Consider the following 20,462-nt stretch of genomic DNA (forward strand, 5'->3'; position numbering starts at 1 on the left):
AGTTGTTTGGTTAGCTCTCAATCTTAAAAATTGTGTTGTTCATGATTTTCTTGATTCATGCTGATGGTAAAGTCTATTGCCACCCTAACATAGAGTCAAGGAGCTAACCACCCAACCTTTACAAGTCATTCACTGTAAAATAACTTCAATTAGCTCAATGACATGACCTCGTTTACAGAGAACTTTACTTTACCTTTGCATTTACTGAACATTAAGTTCAGATATCTTTAATATTTTCAATCTTGAATAGAGAAAAAAAAGAATCAAGGTTTTTGCTTTCAAATTGAAGATACAGCAGTTCTTTACAAACAGGAGAGAGTGTCGCAGTGAAATAAATGAAGAAGCGTGCACGGCGCTGTGCTCGGCTGGAGGTGCAGAGGTGGAGACTCGTGTCCTGCTGCTACCGCTGATAGGAAACATCGCATTCGCATTCATACAATCACGACTCATTATCTGTCAGGCTGTGGCTCTATTTACATCACATGAAGGACTAAGAAGCTACAGGGACGTTTGTACAAAAGTGTTATTCAATAAACTATGTATAATGGGCCTGGGAATATTTTTGCATTTGTTTCAGGGGCCTCAACACCTGAGAGAAGCCAGACAACTTGACTGCAATACTAATACAAGAACTTTGGAACCAGTATTTGTTATTATTCATCTCAGTTTGTTCAATACTTTTTCAGCAGTGGCTAAAGTGATCAGGACTTCACGGTGATTGGATGAAGCTTCACAACAGCGAGGAGAGAAATCTAAATTTTGGCAGATCGAGTTGAAAAAAAAGCACAGACATCTTTTCCATGCAACAAATAGACTAAATAAAAGTAAATTAGTCTGCGCCGCCACGTTCGTTTTGATTTGTTTGGGCACTAAACCACAATGCTGCTCTGTGATTGGCACAGTTTCGGCAGCACTGGTGGTTTGATGTGTTAGAGTGACGATTGGGTTGAATTATTTCCAAAAAAAAGCAGCTTTTGTGGTGTTCTCAGTCTGTAGCCTTCTTGCTTATGATCAGGTGTTGGAAATCAGACTTGCATTGAAAGAACACATCATGTAATTGCTAAGTTCACATCGAAGGACTACATTGTAATGCACATAAGAACTACAGCTCACTGCCACATTGCTGAAGACATGAGGCAGGTTGGTTGGCTTTGGTGCTCTCATTACCACCATAAACCAATCCAGGCATATTACCATTATAGCCATTTTCCTACAATAAGGCCCCAAAATGCTGCCTGCTGGTCACACTATCATGGCTGATCACTGTATAGTCCAAACGAGACACCCGCATGCACTTGGTAATATTCCACATACCAGCATAAAACATACAGCACACCCACGTCTCGTTTAAGCAGCCGTATCTCCACAGCATGCATTCTTCTCCATAATATACAGAGCTGGATGGGGAACACAGCGCGACAACAGGAATAAACAAGAGCCCTCTGCCAAGACATTCGCCCCCAGTCAAACACGCAAGCACTGACTGACTGAACCAAACAAATCCTGCACCCTCTTCTCCCGAAAACTGTTAATCCCATAAGCGCTGCCCCCAGCATTTTCCGCACAACTGACGATTCTTCACAAGCGGCCGGCCATCTTTGCCTCCTCTCTCCCGCCTCTCCTCAGCCCTTCACAACCATAATAAGCAGGAGAAATGTCTGATTCAGAATACATTTAACCCTTCCCGAAGCCCCACACATCACAAGAACAACTTGCTATCTCCCTCGCCTTTTCAGATGTAAAGTAAATAGTACAAGACATGGATGAATAGCAGAAGAAACTGGCTTTACATTGTGTTGGCCTGAGAGAAAAAACACAAATACACCATAACAATTATTGCTATACCATTGAATCTGAGGTTAGTGAGAGGTTTCAAAGTCTTTCACATGATGTTGAAATACAGTTTTATAGATAGTCCCTGAGCCCTCTGTGGCATACTGCTGTGTTTGCTGAGCTAAGTGATAGCATAGCACAGATAGCAAGGTGACATGGTAGATACGGCACAAATAAACAACTGGCTTTTACAACTAATCATTATTATAGAATAATGTATTGTTACGCAAGAGGTGGTATTTTGCACATCCTGAAAATCCCCACCAAACCAGGGCAAACTTTAACAGCCAAAGAGTTGCATTGGCCCAATACAAACCAAATTAAATTCAGAAACTGATTGTCAGAATAACAAGAGAAAGGAGCCAGAGAGGGAGACGCTGTGTCTGCGGCGCAGCCTTTGTAAAGGCTGGGTGACCTCGTCAAAGGATTTTGACGGAAAGACTCATTTAGTACTCGTTTTCATCACTAATGCACCACATGAGAGGAGAGGGAGAGAGAGAGAGATGGAGAGAGGGAGGGAGGGAGAGAGAGAGGGAGAGATGGAGAGAGGGAGGGAGGGAGAGAGAGAGAGAGAGGGAGAGAGAGGGGGAGAGGGAGAGAGAGAGAGGGGGAGAGATGGAGAGAGAGAGGGAGAGAGAGAGGGAGCGAGAGAGAGGGAGAGAGAGGGAGAGAGAGGGGGAGAGATGGAGAGAGAGAGGGAGAGAGAGAGGGAGGGGGAGAGAGGGAGAGAGAGAGGGAGAGAGAGAGGGAGCGAGAGAGAGGGAGAGAGGGAGAGAGAGAGGGAGAGAGAGAGGGAGAGAGAGAGGGAGCGAGAGAGAGGGAGGGGGAGAGAGGGAGGGGGACGAAACACAAACTCCAGTCCCGACCCCCAATTAGTTTTGAAACATTTAATAGACTGATAAAGACCTTTAGTAGGCCTATGCTACATACACTGATTAAATGTGCGAAGAGCCATAACAGAGGCTTTAAAGAGCCGCGTGCGGCCCTTGAGCCGTGGGTGGCCGACCCCTGCACCAAACTAACCCTGCAGCACCCTGACCCACATGGACTGAAGTAGAGCTGCAGGCATTACTCTACATACTGAATATATATCTTTTATGATACCATTTTTGGAATATTCCAGGATTTAAAATGATGTATATTTCATAGGCCGGTAACAATTGACTGAGATGGAGGGCAGATAATATAAATATACTGTATGTAGGGTGTAGTGAGATTATACATCCAAACACTATTATAAACGTTATGTTTCATCATGCTGTGTGTGCTTTCACATTCGAGAATTTAATGATGCCATACTCCCAATTGGGAGACCAGTTTTCTCTATTGTTTATGTTTTTTTCCCACCCTTAACCAAAGTATGATCCAAAAGGGAAACCCACAAATGACAAACCATTAAACTAATCCGACCAAAAAGGTTCACAACATTCTAGAATCTCTTTAGTTTAAACTTGAGCAGGTGAGAATTCTATAGTGGAATGCACTACTTTAACTGTGAGAGGACAGATTTGCTGACCTGCTTTATTGTTCATATCTCTGTAATTTCTGAGCCTTTTATTGTTCATATCTCTGTCATTTCTGAGCCTATGCACATGAAACGAAAAGTGGCAGAAAGTTTAACACCTTCACTGTCAGCATAAAAAAAACTAAAGTGAAATGAACAGCCTGAGAGAGTGGTGCCATTATTCAACACCAAAGACATGATTGTTGTCAGTAGAAAGGACTTTAAACCATGAGATTAATCTGACAAGTTGGTGAAGCCAATCCAAAACAAATAATTATAACGTTCAACATTTGTCCACGCTTACAACAGGAGAGAAGAATGCTGTGAACTCATTTTTGTCTGTGGCCATTGAGACCCACACTCTCTCTTATCTTCTTCCCCTCTCAGCCTCTTCTCCCACTGTGTGAATAATTCCAGGCATTGAGAGTACAGTCAGGTGCCGGTACATCATGTAGTCTTCTTGTGATGCATCTCCACTTGCTCTCCCTATTTCTATACCGTCCTACCAGAGGAATATAGGGCCTTGTACAGGACAAGTGAAGCCATAAGTGAGTGACAAAAGGCTTGCGATCTAAGTAGTGACAGAATAGAGGTGGGAGTGACCAATAAAGAGAGAGATTTGAGCCCTATGGGTTATCGCAGGCCCCGGTGACTGTGCGTGTGAGCGGGAGTGATCCCAGGGACTTACATAATGGATGACTTTGAGCTGGAGAGACGCCGCATCAAGGTCAAAGAGCTCACCTGAAACAGAGGAGAGAAAGAGAGAGAAGGATGAGAGAATATCTGGGTCTTTAGAGGTCATATTAACTCGGATACACTTGGACTTCTTGGTGTAGTTATATCATGATACAAGGGAACATTTAAGAACATTTCTATTTCCTTAAATTATTTTAAAGTAATATATTTTCATGACACACTTGAAAAGTAATTGGGTTCCTGTTATTGACAGATTACTTTAACATATGTTGTATTGTTTTGAAGTAATCCTAGTCTTACTTGAGGATAGTAGTTGCTCTATAAGCCAGGGTTGTGCAATTAATGACATTTTAGTAGGATTCAGTCATCTCTCATTTTTAGTGTTCAGCTTGTTATATGAGAGGGCAATATTCCATCTGTAGAAGCATGTGGTTTGGAGAATAGTTCACACTAAAGTTTTCAATTTGTTCAGTAAATTAATATTGAAAGCCATTTTATTTGTTTCTAATATGACAAAATCCAACCAAAAATCAGGATGGATTTAGGAGGATAAACATGATTACGTTTAAGGTCATATCGCCCAGCCTTACACTGGACATTATATTTTCAAATAGGTTTTGGACAAACTAGAAATCTATCCATTGAATCTTGAGCCCACGCTACATAGTGTAGCAGCTGCTAGTTTATAAACATAACTTTCTGTTCTGGTTTCTAGATCATTTAAATAGCGTAAGTACTGAAATAAAGTTTGTTTGTATTGTTTGTTCTTAAGGTTAATTTAAAGGTACACTTTATAGTCCTCATAGTGACATTTGTCCTCTGCATTTGATCCATCCTTCAAAGCCGCTGGGAAGACCTGTCAGGAGCAATGGGCGCTACAGCACTGCCCCCGGGGGCCCATCTCCAGAGCTTGAGCTTGGCTTGGTCAGGACCATCGCTGGAGGATTCTATTGTGCATGTTTTTGGGTTTAAATGTATCTTTAAAAATGTACAAAGAATCCAGTCTGAGCCCTATGCTTGCACTATACCCAACCACTAGTCGGGGAGTAAATTCTCTGTTTGTGATGTTGCTTCAAGGTCACAGGGAAAGCATAGGACAGAAAAGCTTGAGCGAGCGAATGCAAGGTGGATGAGAAAAGAAAGAACGCTGTGGAAAGCTTTAAAATGCTGAGTATGCGAGCGGTCCAGAGAGCATTCCACAGTGGGGCAAAGCAGACGCAGGGGTCAGGGAGAGAGTGATGCGCTGCATAGGGATTAATAATGACCACTGCACCAGAAGATGGACGGACGAGAGCGAGAGAGAAGGGAAGAATGACAAAAACTGGATAGATGAAATGAGGAGAGAGAGGAAAACTGCCGAGATGCTAGATGTGTTTGTGTTTGCTGAGAGTTAACACAGAGTAAACTATGCGTGTGTGTTGTGGGAGATTAGCATTAGAAGCTACATTATGCATGAGGTTTTAGACAGTGTTCTTTAGCAAAATGTTTTGTTTTCATCAAGTCTGTCACAAAGTGCAGCGAGTCAGTCTAAATGCAAAGATATTTGAAGCCAAATGGGCGACTTACATTAGCATAATTTACCAATACTGTAATTTGTATGCGTTATGACACAAGCAGTTTAAAATGGAGAACGGTGAAATTATGGGTTGGTGGAAAAGTACAGTATGTGAATTGTACTGGTCCATAAATATGTAAGCAGCACTTCAAACACAACCCATATGCAGACATAATGTAGGATAACAACCAAGAGTACAATTCGTATCATTACTACTGGTGGTCCTGTTACTAATATTAGTTCAAATTGTTCAACTAGTATCATAACTACTACTAACTACATAATTAAAATAGGTTCATAATTACAATACCAATGAAGAATAAAGTATTGGAAAGGTTGTGTACAAAAAAAACTATAAGGCGAGCATTGTTGTCAATTAAGAATGAAAATATCGTTCTTTGTTGCAGAATAAAAGACCATTTTGGCCTTGAATGAACATATTCAATACAAATCCATACCACAGAGCTGTAGAATGTTGCGGTCTAACTCGCAGTAGTCCTGCTCGGAAACCTTGAGGTGCAGCAGTGCATTGTGGGACTGTAGTGGCGACGGGCTGAGCAGAGGTCTCTGATTGGACGCCTGGATGGCTTGGACACGCCCACACGCCACCGATGCCTGTCATTTGAAACACATAAATGACTTGAAGTTTGATCAAAAAAGACACATTTGAACAAAGCAAAGAGGAGAAGCATACGTGTCTTTCGAGTGTGTTGAGATGGACTTCATCCTGGTCACTCAGAGGATTACAGGCCACCTACAAGAGGACATCGTTACTCACATTTTAGCTTTATTGTTTATCGCTACAATATGACAAACATTCTCTTCTCCATTCTCCATTTCTCTTGTATCTGGTCTGATTACGTATACAGCTTTCCAGTCGTTTACTGAGCATAACTGTGATGTAATTTTATAGCACTGCTTTGCTTTATGGTTCAGAAGTGTGTGAAGGAATGTACGGTACAAAACTAACACTGGTCTTGATTGTTTTTCAGACCCAGAGAAAGGCAATGATCAAGGGAGAAATTGCAGTGGTTCATTTTATTTTGTCCAGAGCCTTTTACAGACAACCCAGGCAGTGGATTTTACTTGTGAATAAATCCTATCCACAATCAGCATCTGTACGGTATGTTTTTTCCAAAGCATACCACATAGATTACCTTTTAATACTAGGTTTTTTTGTAATCTGCTGAATACCATGAAAAATGCATGGACGACACCAGCGTTTGATTCAGCCTGTTTGGGATTCACTGTCCTTGAGCGCAGAGACTCACCAGTAAGACAGCGATGGCATTGTTCCTCTCTTGGTTCAGCAGTGGAATGACAACAGCTGAAAGCAAAGCACAAGACAAATATCAGACATTATAATACATTTTGCATTGATTTAGGCCCAACACTCCCTAATCTCCTGCCTTCATTTTCCATGCATGTCCTTGTCTCACTACTAATCTTATTTAAATTTCTATCTTGTTCCCATACGGAGAGACAAGCATGCAGAAAAACAAACATGATTGGACAATAATGACCCTGGTGGGGCTTCTTCTTATTTTTGTGCATATTCCCAAAGGCTTCTAATGTAAGCCTGACTTACATTTTGTTTTGCATTTTGTTCTGCTGTAATCTGACTTGGTTACAGCAGAACAAAATGCACTCAATCCAAAAGTGCCTGTGTACAATGAAAAACATTTTTTTTGTTATCGTTGTGCAATGATTTTAATCATTGGATTTATTTGGCGCCTTTCATGACACCCAAAGAGCTTTACAGTGCATTATTCATTCACTCCACACTCTGGTATTTGCCCTGGGCCAAAGTGAAAGAAGCGAGGCTCCGACCACCAATCATTCTCTCACACACCAGATTCACACCAGTCAATGTGGATGAAGTGTCTTGCCTAAGGACACAACGACAGTTTCCTCGAGCTGTGTTCTACTGTGTCTCCCATCCAAATACTAACCAGGCCCTGACCTGCTTGTCTTCTGAGATCGGGCATTGACAGGCAGGTATGACCATATTTATGTCTCATGTTTGTAACAACACTTCTGGAGAGGTGTGGAATCATTCTAGTATTTAGCATCAAATTATTAAGTTGGGTTTTTAAATAAACAACATTTCAATTCCAAAAATACCCATTCCTATATTGAAATGGACAAAAATGCTGCATCCAAGCAAGAATGTTCTAGTTCTGCAAAAGCAGTAACATGTCTTAAAAACACTCACAATGTATTATTATTATTTTTTCAATGGGTTGGACCTTGTAATGCAAAAATCAGAACCCAGTGATTTAATAAGAACATGATAAAGGGAAACTGTTTTAATAAATCCACAATTGTATTTTTGTGACGGCCTAGATGATCTTCACATACAGTACATATATATGCTATAGCTTATAACAGGATTTTGTGCTTTTTTTTCACTTTTTGTTAAGATTCCTTCCTATAAGATATTCAGTTTTTCGCTCTGATGTGTTGTAACATTCCAACTCAAAAGTAGATATTATGTTTTATTGTTAATGTATGTATAACTGATGTTCCACTGTAACCATTTAGAGTTCATGTTATCCATTCCCTTTCTTTTCTTCCTTTATATTATTCTTATTTCATTTGCCGACTCCTTCAGAAAACCGCCTGTACATTTCAGCTTCCCTTGCTCAGCTTCCACACCACTCCTTCCATTCCTCATCTCTTTCTTCTCTGTTCCTACCTCTTTCCATCCCACATTCTTCTAACATCTCCAAACCCAACACACAGTCAGGTGACGCTCCACAGATCTGCCTGTCTTTGTGCCAACCTTACGCAACATGCGCTCACAAAACTATAGTACAAACAACATGATACAAACCTCTTCGGTGTGCTGGTAGCGGCGCCGCCAAATGTGTTCTGTATTTTTCTGGCAGTTCTGGTGGAGGCAGTCCGGCACATTGACATCTCTTCAACTGGTCTGCAATATTCCTAAAAAACACCAGAAATACAAGCTCAATAATAATACGCACTCTGACAGATATTTGGACACAGAAAGGACAATTGGAGTGGGCGGGAGTATAATCATGCGCTATGACAAAAACACATTGCACCGCGGCGGCACAAAAACACTACTCATTGTGAAATCATGAATGATATGAATTCAATAGTGGGCTGGTTTGGAGCCACGTGTCACAACTGCACAGCGTTTGTAGAATATGAGAAGGGGCTCTGCTTATTTTGGAGGTGTCTGTTCAAAAGAATATGAAAACAGAAGGCTGCCGCTCTCATTTCCAACAAGTGTTTTAGTTATTAAAATGTCAAATAGGAATTGTGTATTAAAATGAGTACCGGTAAGTCTATTATGAAGGGGTATATATCAAGTGGTGTCAAAAGTAATTATAGTATCTAGCAAACAAATCTGACAGTAATAAATTCCATGTAATCTGTCATTCAAAAAATAGACTGCAAAGAATTCTTTAAGTCAGGGGTCCCCAACCTTTTTGCACCACGGACCAGAATAATGTAGGTTTTATTTTCACGGACCGGTGTGCCAGTTTATGTCGTGGTCAAGTTAACTTGCTCGGAAGTGGGCGGGGCTTAGGCTTCCATTCGATTCAGCTCGGAAAAGCTTCCCGTGTTTCTGTGCAATGAGATGGTCCTATCTATGTGTGATGGGAGACAATGACCCGCAGTGTGTTTAAGTCCAGTCTGCTCCGTAAGTCCGTCTTGTTACCATCACGGCACAGGAAGTAGCGCTCAAACTCTTGTAAAAGTAAAAACAGGTGATCGCGTAGCAGTTGCAGAATTCTGGCCCAGCGTGTTTGATGCGACGCATCCGCGATGAAGTATCATGTATAATGCACATATCAGTTACGTTATCACGCAGGACAAGAGCAGAGATATAATAATATATTTGCCATTATATTTAATGGATTTCATTGGCAATTTGCTAAAAGGCTTTTCATTATATATCCACAGACAAGCTTATTAGCGTGTCATGAGTGACAGGCCAAAGTTACGTCGGAGAAGATGTTGTCACTGATCGATTATTTCCAGACTTTGTGCAGCCCGGTAGCAAACGCGTTGCGGACCGGTTGGGGACCCCCTGCTTTAAGGCCTGGATTTACTGTTGTAAAATTGCTGAAAACTACTGAAAACTGGGGATGACTTACTGTAGCTATGCACACAAATGTTGCTTGTTGTGGTTGTCATTTCCATTCATGTGCAAGTGCACGTGATCACTCGGGTATAATCATGGTTTGGGTTATTCTTCTGGTACAGTCCACAAAGATAATTGTGTGGATAAAGTTGTAAGCAAAGCATATCCCCATGACCCTTGAAAAATGGATGGCAGAAAATAGCTTGCTCGGTCAATACACAATCCTGCTTTTGTGTGCCTATCTTTTTATTTTTTTAATATAATATCCCACATCAGATACACCATCCTTGAGTTCAACTAATAATTACACAGTGGAATTCAAATTCTTAGTACAATCGCACACATTGCAGTTCTGAGTAATATCCACAGATTGGTTCTGGTAAAAAAAGGTAGAGGCTGATTTGCCTCATTGTAACATAGCGGATTCCTGATTGATTTCCTGCTCTTAAAAGCGCTCTTAAACTACGTGCCCTCAGTCATGATGTCTTCAAGCTAAAAATAATCTTAAATCAGAGCATAGGTGACGGTCCACTGCCTTGCAAATCCAACAGTGCGAGCCTATTACGTGCTCACAGAGTGTCCGAACCCCTCTGAGCTGTTTGGTCCTATCTCTGCATGGTGCATTGATTTAAAAGTGCACATTTATTTCAGCCCACTGAGGAGTAGTCGGATCCAGTCAAAAAGCATTTCCATCCTGGTTTACTACCGTGGCCAATGCGCTTGACCTTTCGTGATGTCTTTGTTCAAAGCAATGGCCCCGCAACCATTATGACACCCATTTGGACCGAGGCAGGTCAAAGAAAGCGCAGCCACCCATTGATAGGCAAAATACAGGCTTTGTGTTTTTGTGAGAAGTGAAAAGATTTGAAACCTCAACGCACAGTAGGTGGGTTTGATAAATAGAGTGGCAACAAATTTATTTTTTTATTGCTTTAACTGTAATCCTGTTATTTTAAGAATTAAAAAAGGCCATGATTGTAGAGCATTACATTACAGAACCAAATGACAGCCACATTAATACCAGTTTTTTCAACTACCAGGGCAGCTGTGGCTCCAACACCAAGCACACACCTCATAATGTTACTTTTAACCCTTATATTCGTCAGATGGGTCAGCATAGTGAAACCCTACTGGGAATTGTACTTCTGTATTCTGCAGTGCATTGCTCCCCCCTGTATGCTGTTTTACATATTTCATTATGCATTTAATATTATGTAGGCCAACACACGTGGAAGTGTCAGCGATTACAAGAACAGGAAATCACCCCATGACGGATAGATTAGTGGATCATTATGAAAAGTAACACAAGGGATTTTTTGGACTATATACAGTGTTAGCCCTTGTCTGGCAGAGAGTCCGTCACCTGCTTGTCTCTATGGAGATAGATAAAGCTGATGCCATCCTGTGAAACATTCCAGGCAAATGTAGGTAAATACTAAGGGTCTACTTGTCTCCATGAAGTAGTTATTTACTTCATGGAGACAAGTAGACCCGTAGTATTTACCTGCATACAGTATACAATATCATTAAAGCAGAAGGATAAATGGTTATCTTCTCTCACAAAGCAGGTAGAGATTGTGTAATAATCCTCAATCACAAAATGTTCTTTTTTTTGCAGCATTTTTTCTTTTCTATTTCCTTATTCAAGCACATTCAGGGCCTAACAAATATACAGTCAGGCATCTTTAGTTGGACTTATCATTGCAGAGTCTTTGTATCTCAAGGTTGAGTTAATGGGGAGTGCAAATAAGAGCTTGAACTAAGTGGCCTTCTGCAAATGGCTTCAGCGACGGCGTGTTTCTCCCATTTGTATGTGCATGTGCTGGGCTCTGATAACAGCCTCATGCAGGTGCAGGGAGACAAGTAACAGAGTGTCCGAGTGCAGCTCTTTTAATATGTGCCTTTAGCCTTCATGAAGGTCAACAAATGTGGTTATGTGATACCGAACATGTGGCAATATGTTCCATTCAACTTTAATTCACTATAGGGTCATTTCTGTTCTGTCCATTAAGATGAAAGAGCGTTGTGCATAGAGGAAACTGGTATTCTTGGAGCTAACCATGCAAACTCAGCCCAAGAATCGAACCCGAGACCTTCATTAGCGCTTGTATTCAGGAACGCTCAAAGAACAACTACACGCATTTTAATTTCAATTGCATGTGACCATTTCGTAGGCCCGCATGTCTTGTAACAGTATATTTCCTGTGGCTTCCCTCACTTGTTCTGTCAGTGTTAGCTTTAGCATTTAAACTACTGATCCCTGGTTTGTGTGGGAATTAAGTGTTAGGGAACGGCTTCTTGTCTGACAAACAGACACTTTCATCAATAATGCAATGTTTGGTTTTCACCACCAATGTGCGAGCGCCATCAGCACCGCAGCAGCAGCAGCAGCAGCAGCAGCAGCAGCAGCAGCAGCAGCAGCAGCAGCAGCAACAGCAGCAGCAACAGCAACAGCAGCAGCAGCAGCAGCAGCAGCAGCAGCAACAGCAGCAGCAGCAGCAACAGCAGCAGCAACAGCAACAGCAGCAGCAGCAGCAGCAGCAGCAGCAACAGCAGCAGCAGCAGCAGCAGCAGCAACAGCAGCAACAGCAGCAGCAGCAGCAGCAACAGCAACAGCAGCAGCAGCAGCAGCAGCAGCAGCAGCAACAGCAGCAGCAGCAGCAGCAGCAGCAGCAGCAGCAGCAGCAGCAGCAGCAGCAGCAGCAGCAGCAACAGCAGCAACAGCAGCAGCAGCAGCAGCAGCAGCAGCAGCAGCAACAGCAGCAGCAACAGCAGCAGCAGCAGCAGCAGCAGCAGCAGCAGCAGCAGCAGCAGCAGCAGGAGCACACAGAGCTTTGGAGAGCACTTAAGAGCCCGAGACCAATCGACTTCTCAGTGAGGGACCCCGGGGCCGCTGTCAACCTGCCCCGTCATACCTCATCTGGGAGAAAGGGGGTGTTGGCGAGCAGCAGGGGGCTGAGACAGAGTAGGAGGAAGATGAGAAAAAGACTTTAGAGCTTGTGTGGATGGCATGTTTAGAGGAAAACAAGGGTGGCAAAAAGGACAGCACATGGTGAGAGAAAGGGTTTGCATGCGAGATAAAAAGAAAAAGAAGAAGTCTTTTGCATTTAGAGTGAGAGCCCAAGTACAGACAGGAAAAGATTAATGCAAACATTAATCCTTACTTCATTAAAAACTGCTCTGTAGAATGGGACAGAATACACTTGACGGATTCAAAGAACGGAACGTCTCATTTATTAAACACAGGAGATTGTCCAGCTTAAATATAAACTCAACATTCAAGCAGCAAGCAGTCAAACTTTCCCTTCATTCGAACACAGACAGATTACTGTCCCATGTAGGAGCGAGAACAATCAAATTAATCAATGCTTCAATTTATCTTAAGTACGATTAGCAGGAGAAAAAAACGACACAATACGTTAACACATTTATTTTGCAAGCCCTAATTTCATATCCTGCGCCATCTCCTCAGGACCGTCAACCGTTTAAATGTAGCCGTCACTGGTCTTTCCAAAAAATATTTTCCTCTGCATCTTTGTGTCTCATCTCCCGAGAAATCCCTCAGCCCGTGCTTGCTGCTCATCCTCGCAATGTCATTTCATTCCTCTCCGTTTGAAGCGCATAATCGTTCTCACAACACCTGTATCTCCCACAGAGAAGCACTGCTCCAGAACCTCTTTGTGATGTGGTCCTTCTCCACACGGCGAAGCAAATCCTTACACAGCTGTGACTTCACCCTGCCAACGTTCCTCCCAAACACACGCAGGGACAGATGAGAGGAGAGCCCACCTGATCTTGCCCTCCGGTGGCAGTTCGTGTGGAGGGTCGTCACAAAGCAGGCGCACTTCTCCCTCCAGCAGGTACACGCAGACACACTCCTGGAGGAAGGAATGTACAGTTTACTGGGAAAGGAAATGGACGCTTATAATCCACTCTTCTACGAGCTGCATGGTCAGTTGAAGAGTTGTCATTTTTGTTTTTGACTGTAGAATACATCTTGAAAATGATTGTGGTTGGGCTATATTCAGAAGAGGAAAGAAAGGAAATTATTACATTTTTATGTATCTGTACTTAAATTAGGTGCATTTTGTGGACTCTTTTTATTTTTACTTCACAGCATCTGAGAGCTGGTATTAATACTTTTTACTCCACAACATTGTTTAAAATGACTGAAAAGCACATTCATGACATTCTACCTAAAGGTTTTGAGCTCAAGTCCTGACTTTGAACAAACTATGTTACATTCATAAAAAGTCTAGACAATTTTACAAGATCACCACATTTAGCTACTCTAAAAGTAAAGTTTTAAACATGTACTTTTTTCCCTCCTGCATCTGACATTCTACTTAAGTAACAAAACTTACAAATAAAACTTCTTCCACCACTAGCTATATTGTAACAGTGAAAGTAGTTGTAGTTTACATGACGGTGTAGAAGAGTTAGGCTGACTTTACATATACTCCATTTGTGTACAGACCTATTTTAAAATCAAACAATGCAATGCTTTTTCTACTTCAGTCATATTACTGGGCCTCATGAGTACTCCCTGGTATATACTATGTACTGTATATGTATGGTATATGTATTCCTTTTCATAGCCAACAACCAGTATATATACAGTATATAACAAATACACTATGCATGTGTGTTGTGGTACCGTAGAGGGCAGCAGTTCCTGGACACTGTCTCGTAGTGCACCGCGGAGTGAGCGCACATCCACCACCGCCGCCAGCCGCAGCAAAGCATCCTGGGAAAATAAACACAGCCACATCAACACTTGCTTATGAACTGCCTGTGTGCCACTGCAACCCTCTGGCGCTGCCTTTAGTTTGTTGGTACAGTGCTCATGTTGCCATTCTTCCCTCGATATTTCACTTGGCAAGCCACGAACAATATTTAAACTGTCATTTTAGACTCTATTGATGCTTGCTGTAGTTTAAGAATATGTCTTAAGGGACTTGCGCTTTGATTTTGTGAAACATTTTTGGAATACAGTGATCAAATTGTTTATAAAATGGGCTGTGTGCATATGTGTCGGAGATAAGACCAAACACGTGCTGCTGTTTTGGAAACTGCTCAGCCTCTGGGGGCCCATTAGAAAAAACGATGTTTATCTTAATTGGATTCACCCTGTGAGCAGGCGGATTCAAATTAACACTTGATCTGCTTTTATCTGTGATGACATGTGTCTTTTAGGCTGCCACTGGTACGCACATGATTAACTACAGTATAACCAAGATGCCAAACACATTACTGTCTTTGTAACATAAAATACTTATATTGAAAGAAGGAAATAAGTTGTAATTTGTTGGATGAATTGCCTTAAGAGGACAGCAGAAATGATTAGGCTTAAAATGGTTGATTAAGCACAGTAATTGAGATTCAATGGAGTCTTCTGAGATTGCAGATAAAAAAAAGTCTAAAATTTGCACAAAACGGAATAGCACATTTTAATGTAGTTTATATATAAAATGAACTTGCACCTCAATCATAGACTGCACTACATCTGGCTCATTATAGTGGCAATAGAGAAGAGAAAATAAGAACACCTTTATTTGTCCCACAATAAGGACATTCCACTGTTGCAACGAAAAGTAAAACAGCAGAGTAAACATTAACTCATGTTCATAATTTTCTACAACTTGTTCCGGGGGGAGGGGAGCAGGTAACTGGAGCTTTTCCCAGTGGGGTACACTCTGGACAGGGGCCAGCTTGTCGCAGGGTTTGAGTTCTGTGAAAGTCATCATTGTATTCTATATTATTTTTGTTCAATTTATTTATACTATTCTATTAGTCACTATAGTAAATGTTTGTCCTAATCCTCTCCCAAACTCTACAAAATCTCCTCTTTTAAGGACCAATGTGACAGCTTTAAACATCTAGTAAACATTTGAATTACATGCCTGCAGTAAAAAGTGATTCAATTACAGACAAAGGCTAGCCATCTACACTGTAGGTAGAGAAAATATCAAAAAACAACATGAAAACAAAATTGCATTAATAATCAAATGTTCTGATGTGTTGTAAAAGTAAAGAAGCAGCACAACAGCATTAGGCTTGATTTTGTGATTACGCAGTGGCAGCGTGCTCACTCTTCGCCCTGTGTGCACCATGGAGCTACTAAAATAACACCTTTTATCGGGTCAGTCACTCTGGTTCAAAATCCTTCAGTTTTTCGCTTTAGCTCACATTGGCCTCTGTGTAGCTTTAGTAACTCTTGCTATCACATGGTACTCGAGCCTTCGTAACTTCCAGGCCACTGTGTACTAGCTGCTAAAGGCTAATGAGCAGCTGCCATAGACTTGAATGGTCTTTCCATCGTCTCCGCTCTAACCTCCCACTCGCTCGGTGTCCAGGTGTTGAGGTAAATCATCTCACACAGACATGGTCTCTACATGCTACGCTGTGAAATGCTGCATGTTTCATTACAATCCGACTATTTATCTATTTATTTTTTAAAGATTTTGTGGCACATAGGCTTTATTATTATCTTATCTTATTAGACAGGAGAAGACTGGGTGAAACTGGGAATGAGAGCGAGGGGAAGACATGCAGCAAATCATTAGAGTCGGGAGTCAAACTCACATCAGCATACGTGAGCTGTGACTTAACCACTCGACCACAGGGCAGCACACAATCCGATTAAAAATATAGAGGAATTAGCCTAATGAAGAACTGAATTTAGATGTGACTAAATGCAGAGGCACAATTATAATTTTGTTTCTATTTAGTGTCTCCCTAAATTCTATGCACTTCTGTTTATCTCTGTACATTATCACTACACCGTCAGCGCTGACTTCAACATCTCATCAAAGTGTAAGAAAACCCTGAGAAATCCTGTTGTTTAAGATGCAGCAGCTGAAAAAAACTAAAACCTGTGTGTTGAATTTAAATCGGACAAAAGCAGATAAAGGAGAGAATCTTTGCCTGTGAATGTCAGTTCTGTTCCAAATCATCCTCAATCGTGTTCTGGGTTCATGAACCGCTACCATCTTGTTCCTTTTTCAAGCCTACAAAAATCCCTCGTAGCTTTAGGCGTTGATCTAACACAACGCGCTTGTGGGCTTTGCACATGAAGTAAACAGGAATATTAACTCATTCTGAGAGAGAGTGGAGTGATTTCTTGTCATTGCTGAGCACGTCGACTCGCTTATTACATATGATTGGATGAGATTAAATATGATTATCTTTGATCACTCAATCAGGCCGCCAGAGAGCTGTTGTGAATGTGAAAAAAGCAGCACTTCTTTCTGGATACCGCAAGTTGTATATCGACCCCCAAAAAACACTTTACTCAAATAGGCAAAGTAGACAAATGTCCCACCACCAATCACACATCAAGTACTTACTGAGTGGCCCACCAGCTACACGTTGCCTCACGGCATTAGTAAAAGGAGGAAGAGGATTTGCACATCGCTAGCAATAAGATGTGTGCCCAGGTAAATGTCAGGAGCTGAACCATGACCTTTCACAGTCATTTTTTACGTCAGACGAAAATCTGTCTTGTCGTATTCGTTCACCTGTTTTTCATAATCCCAAGCACATGCAAAGGTCTTGGAATTATCATCTTACTTGTTTAAAAAGAAGAATGAAGGAGTCTCTGTCAGTCAAGGCAGATGTGTCTACAACATTGGCTTAGTGGCTTATCATCACTGAGTGTAGAGAGAGAATTAATAATATAATGTATAATATATAAGTACTAGATAAAATAGATTGCTACTCTCAATGTTGGATTATAAATAAATGTATTCTATGAAGTTAGGTTGAACTTGTGAATATTATTAATTAGAGTATATATATATAGCTTATAATGGTAGACGAATGGCCACATTTACCACTCTTCAAAGTTTTAAGTTTTCATTTCTTTAAAGGGGCTGTACTGGATTCACTTATTTTAAAGTGTCTTAACTCCTCGACATTCCCCATTGGTGCCTCCAATAACAGTTTGTAGGACAACCCCAGGCCGACATACAGTCCCACACCAGTTTTACAGCTCTGTTTAGGTCGCAGTAATTGTTGCCGGTCATTACAACTCGCTGCCAGTGAAAGTTAATGGTGCCATTGCCATCCAGCGTAATCCTTGTGCACACGTATTATAGTGATGTATAGATTAGCCAACTAAAGGTCAAACAAACATTTAAGTATAATTACACTCGACATTCTTTTCGATCGATATGTTACCTCATCTGGAAAGACACACTCAGTGTTAGCCAGAGTTGTGCTGAGCCTGCTCTTCAGGAACGCACTTTAGCCCATAGTCACATGTGTGCAGAGAATGGCTTCTTATGCTTATGGGTTGTATCAGTCTGAGACCGAGCTACTGTGTCATTTTGTGGAAGGACTTGTACCAGGAGAATGAGGATCTGAAGATTTTCTCCTGGAGCAGCAAGCAACCAAAAACAAGCTGAGGGGTATGAAAGGGAAAAATCCATTCAGTGTCTCAGAGAACAACTGGAGACACTCAAAGCGAACAACCAACCCTCTACATTGCAGCTATTTTTAAAGGGCTGCCAACAACACTATAGAGAAACAGGAGGTCACCATGTTAAATTAGAGAATTATAAGGAGGAGAATGGAGCAGTGAAGAGCACTTCAAGAGGCCACTGAGGAGGCTGAGAGCATGCAGAAACTTCTGACTACCACCCAAAACAAGCTCCAGAATGATTTGGGGGAGAAGTATGTCCTGCAGGTGCAGTTTTGCAGCCAAACTGACTTGGATGCACAGAAAAAATACTTTTATGACTATTAACAAAATCAAGGAGATGAATAGAGCTGGGTTTCGATTCAAATTTCAAGAATCGATTCGATTCCGATTTTTACGTTTCAAAATTGTTTTTTTCCGATTTCTCAGATCCCATCCGATTCGCTCCGATTTTGATCTGATTTCCGATTTCGATCTGATTTCCGATTCGATTTCGATTCAATCCGGGGGTTAATGTTATTAAAAATGAAAAATGTATTTGAACCGTTTCCTTCACTTCATGACTGTGTAGAGAAGCAACATATTAAAACTAGTAGTATGTCAATATTAAACAGCAAATCTTACAAGTATTGGTAGTTACTGATGGAAGACTGATGAAAAGGTTAAGGGTCAATCTACCTTCAAGAAAGATCATCCAGGAGTCCTGAATTCTCTTTCTTGAAGGTAGATTGAAGTTCACTGAGGGAAATGTAGAAGAGAATTTTAATAAAAAAACAAATAAAAAAAAAAAAAAATCGATCTTTGGACGTATGAATCGATAATCGGTCATTAATATGCGAATCGATTAAAAATTGGAAAATCGATTATTTCAACCCAGCTCTAGAGATGAACACGTCTTTGTACCAGGGAGAGAACATATCATAATGTTTTACCGAGTAGAAGTTGATCAGAATATCGGCACTTGCTCCAGCAGCGCGGAGGAGGGGAGGCTGCTGCTAAGGATTGTGGGATTGTGTCGCTATTTCTAGTGACAAAAACACTATATCAAATCAAATCAAATCAATTTATTTTTGTAAGGCCCAAAATCACAACAACAGTTGCCTCTGAGGGCCACAGGGAGAAATGAATCAACAATGTCTGTGGTGGCGATGGAGTCAGACAATGTCTGTGGGGACGAGGGACGATGTCCCAGGGTCCTCTGTCCTTAGACTCTCCTTCTCGGCCAGGAAAAACTACAAAAAAAACCTCTTTGGGAAAAAAGCGTAGAAACCTGGAGGAGTTCCAGTGAAGGAGAGATCCGACTCTCACAGACGGACAGACGGACACGAGGGAGACTGGAGCTGGACCCACTCTTCAGGCAGATGAGGGACCGTCTGAGTCGAGCTGGACCCACTCTTCAGGCAGATGAGGGACCGTCTGAGTCGAGCTGGACCCACTCTTCAGGCAGATGAGGGACTAATATTATATATCTATTGGAAAGTTATGAATATAAATTAGAAACGTTTTGCAGGCCGGATTAAGCAGGCCCGCCTGCTCTAGAGTATTTTTTAGTTTGGCATCTGGTTATCACTGCACTAACTGTGTTTTGGTGGCTACTGGCTTCAGATTACATAGGTTAATAATAAACAACTGGAAGGTTTTCTCTGAAATGCTAGGTAGCCAAGTAGTATTGATTATGATTAGACATGAAAAATGCTCAGAATGAGTCTGGTGATGATTTATGACTTGAAAAACAGCAGAGATGATTCTCTGAGTCAAGCCACAGATTGAGAAAACGTCACACATCGAGGACAGGAGTGTTTTTGACGGTCAGAGGGGAGAGGTCTCTCTCAACAGATTTCAAACTGGAATGAATTAAGCTAAATGCAACTCCAGGTATGTTTTTCAAGGTATCAATGTTAGAACATGGTTAAAAGCTCCATCCATCCATCTTCTTCCGCTCATCCGGGGCCGGGTTGCGGGGGCAGCAGTCTAAGCAGGGACCCCTAGACTTCCCACTCCCCAGACAATTACTCCAACTCCTCCAGGGGAATAACGAGGCGTTCCCAAGCCAGCCAAGAGACGTAGTCCCTACAGCGTCTCCTGGTTCTTCCCCGGGGCCTCTTGTCGGTGGGACATGCCCGAAACACCTCCCTGGATTAAAAGCTCAAAAAAGTAAATTGTGTCCTTTAACTTCCCTTCATCTAGTAATTGCTGAATATATTTTCCCCATTGGCAATATGCACCATTTGCTCTCCATGAATGTCCTTAAACCTCTATTAGTGTGTATCAAACTGCTCCTTGTGCCCAGGTTTAGTGTTATGTAAATGTGATCCATATCAAGCAGCTGTTGAAC

At 41.6% G+C, this 20,462-nt stretch overlaps 1 protein-coding gene across 2 annotated transcripts in view; it reads right to left on the minus strand.

The window, feature by feature from the left end:
* pde2a (phosphodiesterase 2A) overlaps positions 1 to 20,462 on the minus strand; it is a 181,817-nt gene that overhangs the window by 20,661 nt on the left and 140,694 nt on the right. For both annotated transcript variants that reach the window (XM_072461818.1, XM_072461820.1), the window contains exons 3-9: positions 14,363 to 14,452; positions 13,495 to 13,583; positions 8,425 to 8,534; positions 6,860 to 6,915; positions 6,283 to 6,342; positions 6,047 to 6,203; positions 4,026 to 4,078 (exon numbers count right to left, since the gene is read on the minus strand). In XM_072461818.1, coding sequence (XP_072317919.1) covers positions 4,026 to 4,078; positions 6,047 to 6,203; positions 6,283 to 6,342; positions 6,860 to 6,915; positions 8,425 to 8,534; positions 13,495 to 13,583; positions 14,363 to 14,452 — 615 coding nt within the window. The remainder of the gene's footprint in view (positions 1 to 4,025; positions 4,079 to 6,046; positions 6,204 to 6,282; positions 6,343 to 6,859; positions 6,916 to 8,424; positions 8,535 to 13,494; positions 13,584 to 14,362; positions 14,453 to 20,462) is intronic.

Source organism: Eucyclogobius newberryi, unplaced genomic scaffold, assembly GCF_026437365.1.
Source record: "Eucyclogobius newberryi isolate DKJ021-1_F unplaced genomic scaffold, fEucNew1.0.hap1 SCAF_10, whole genome shotgun sequence".
NCBI classification, from domain to species: domain Eukaryota; kingdom Metazoa; phylum Chordata; class Actinopteri; order Gobiiformes; family Gobiidae; genus Eucyclogobius; species Eucyclogobius newberryi.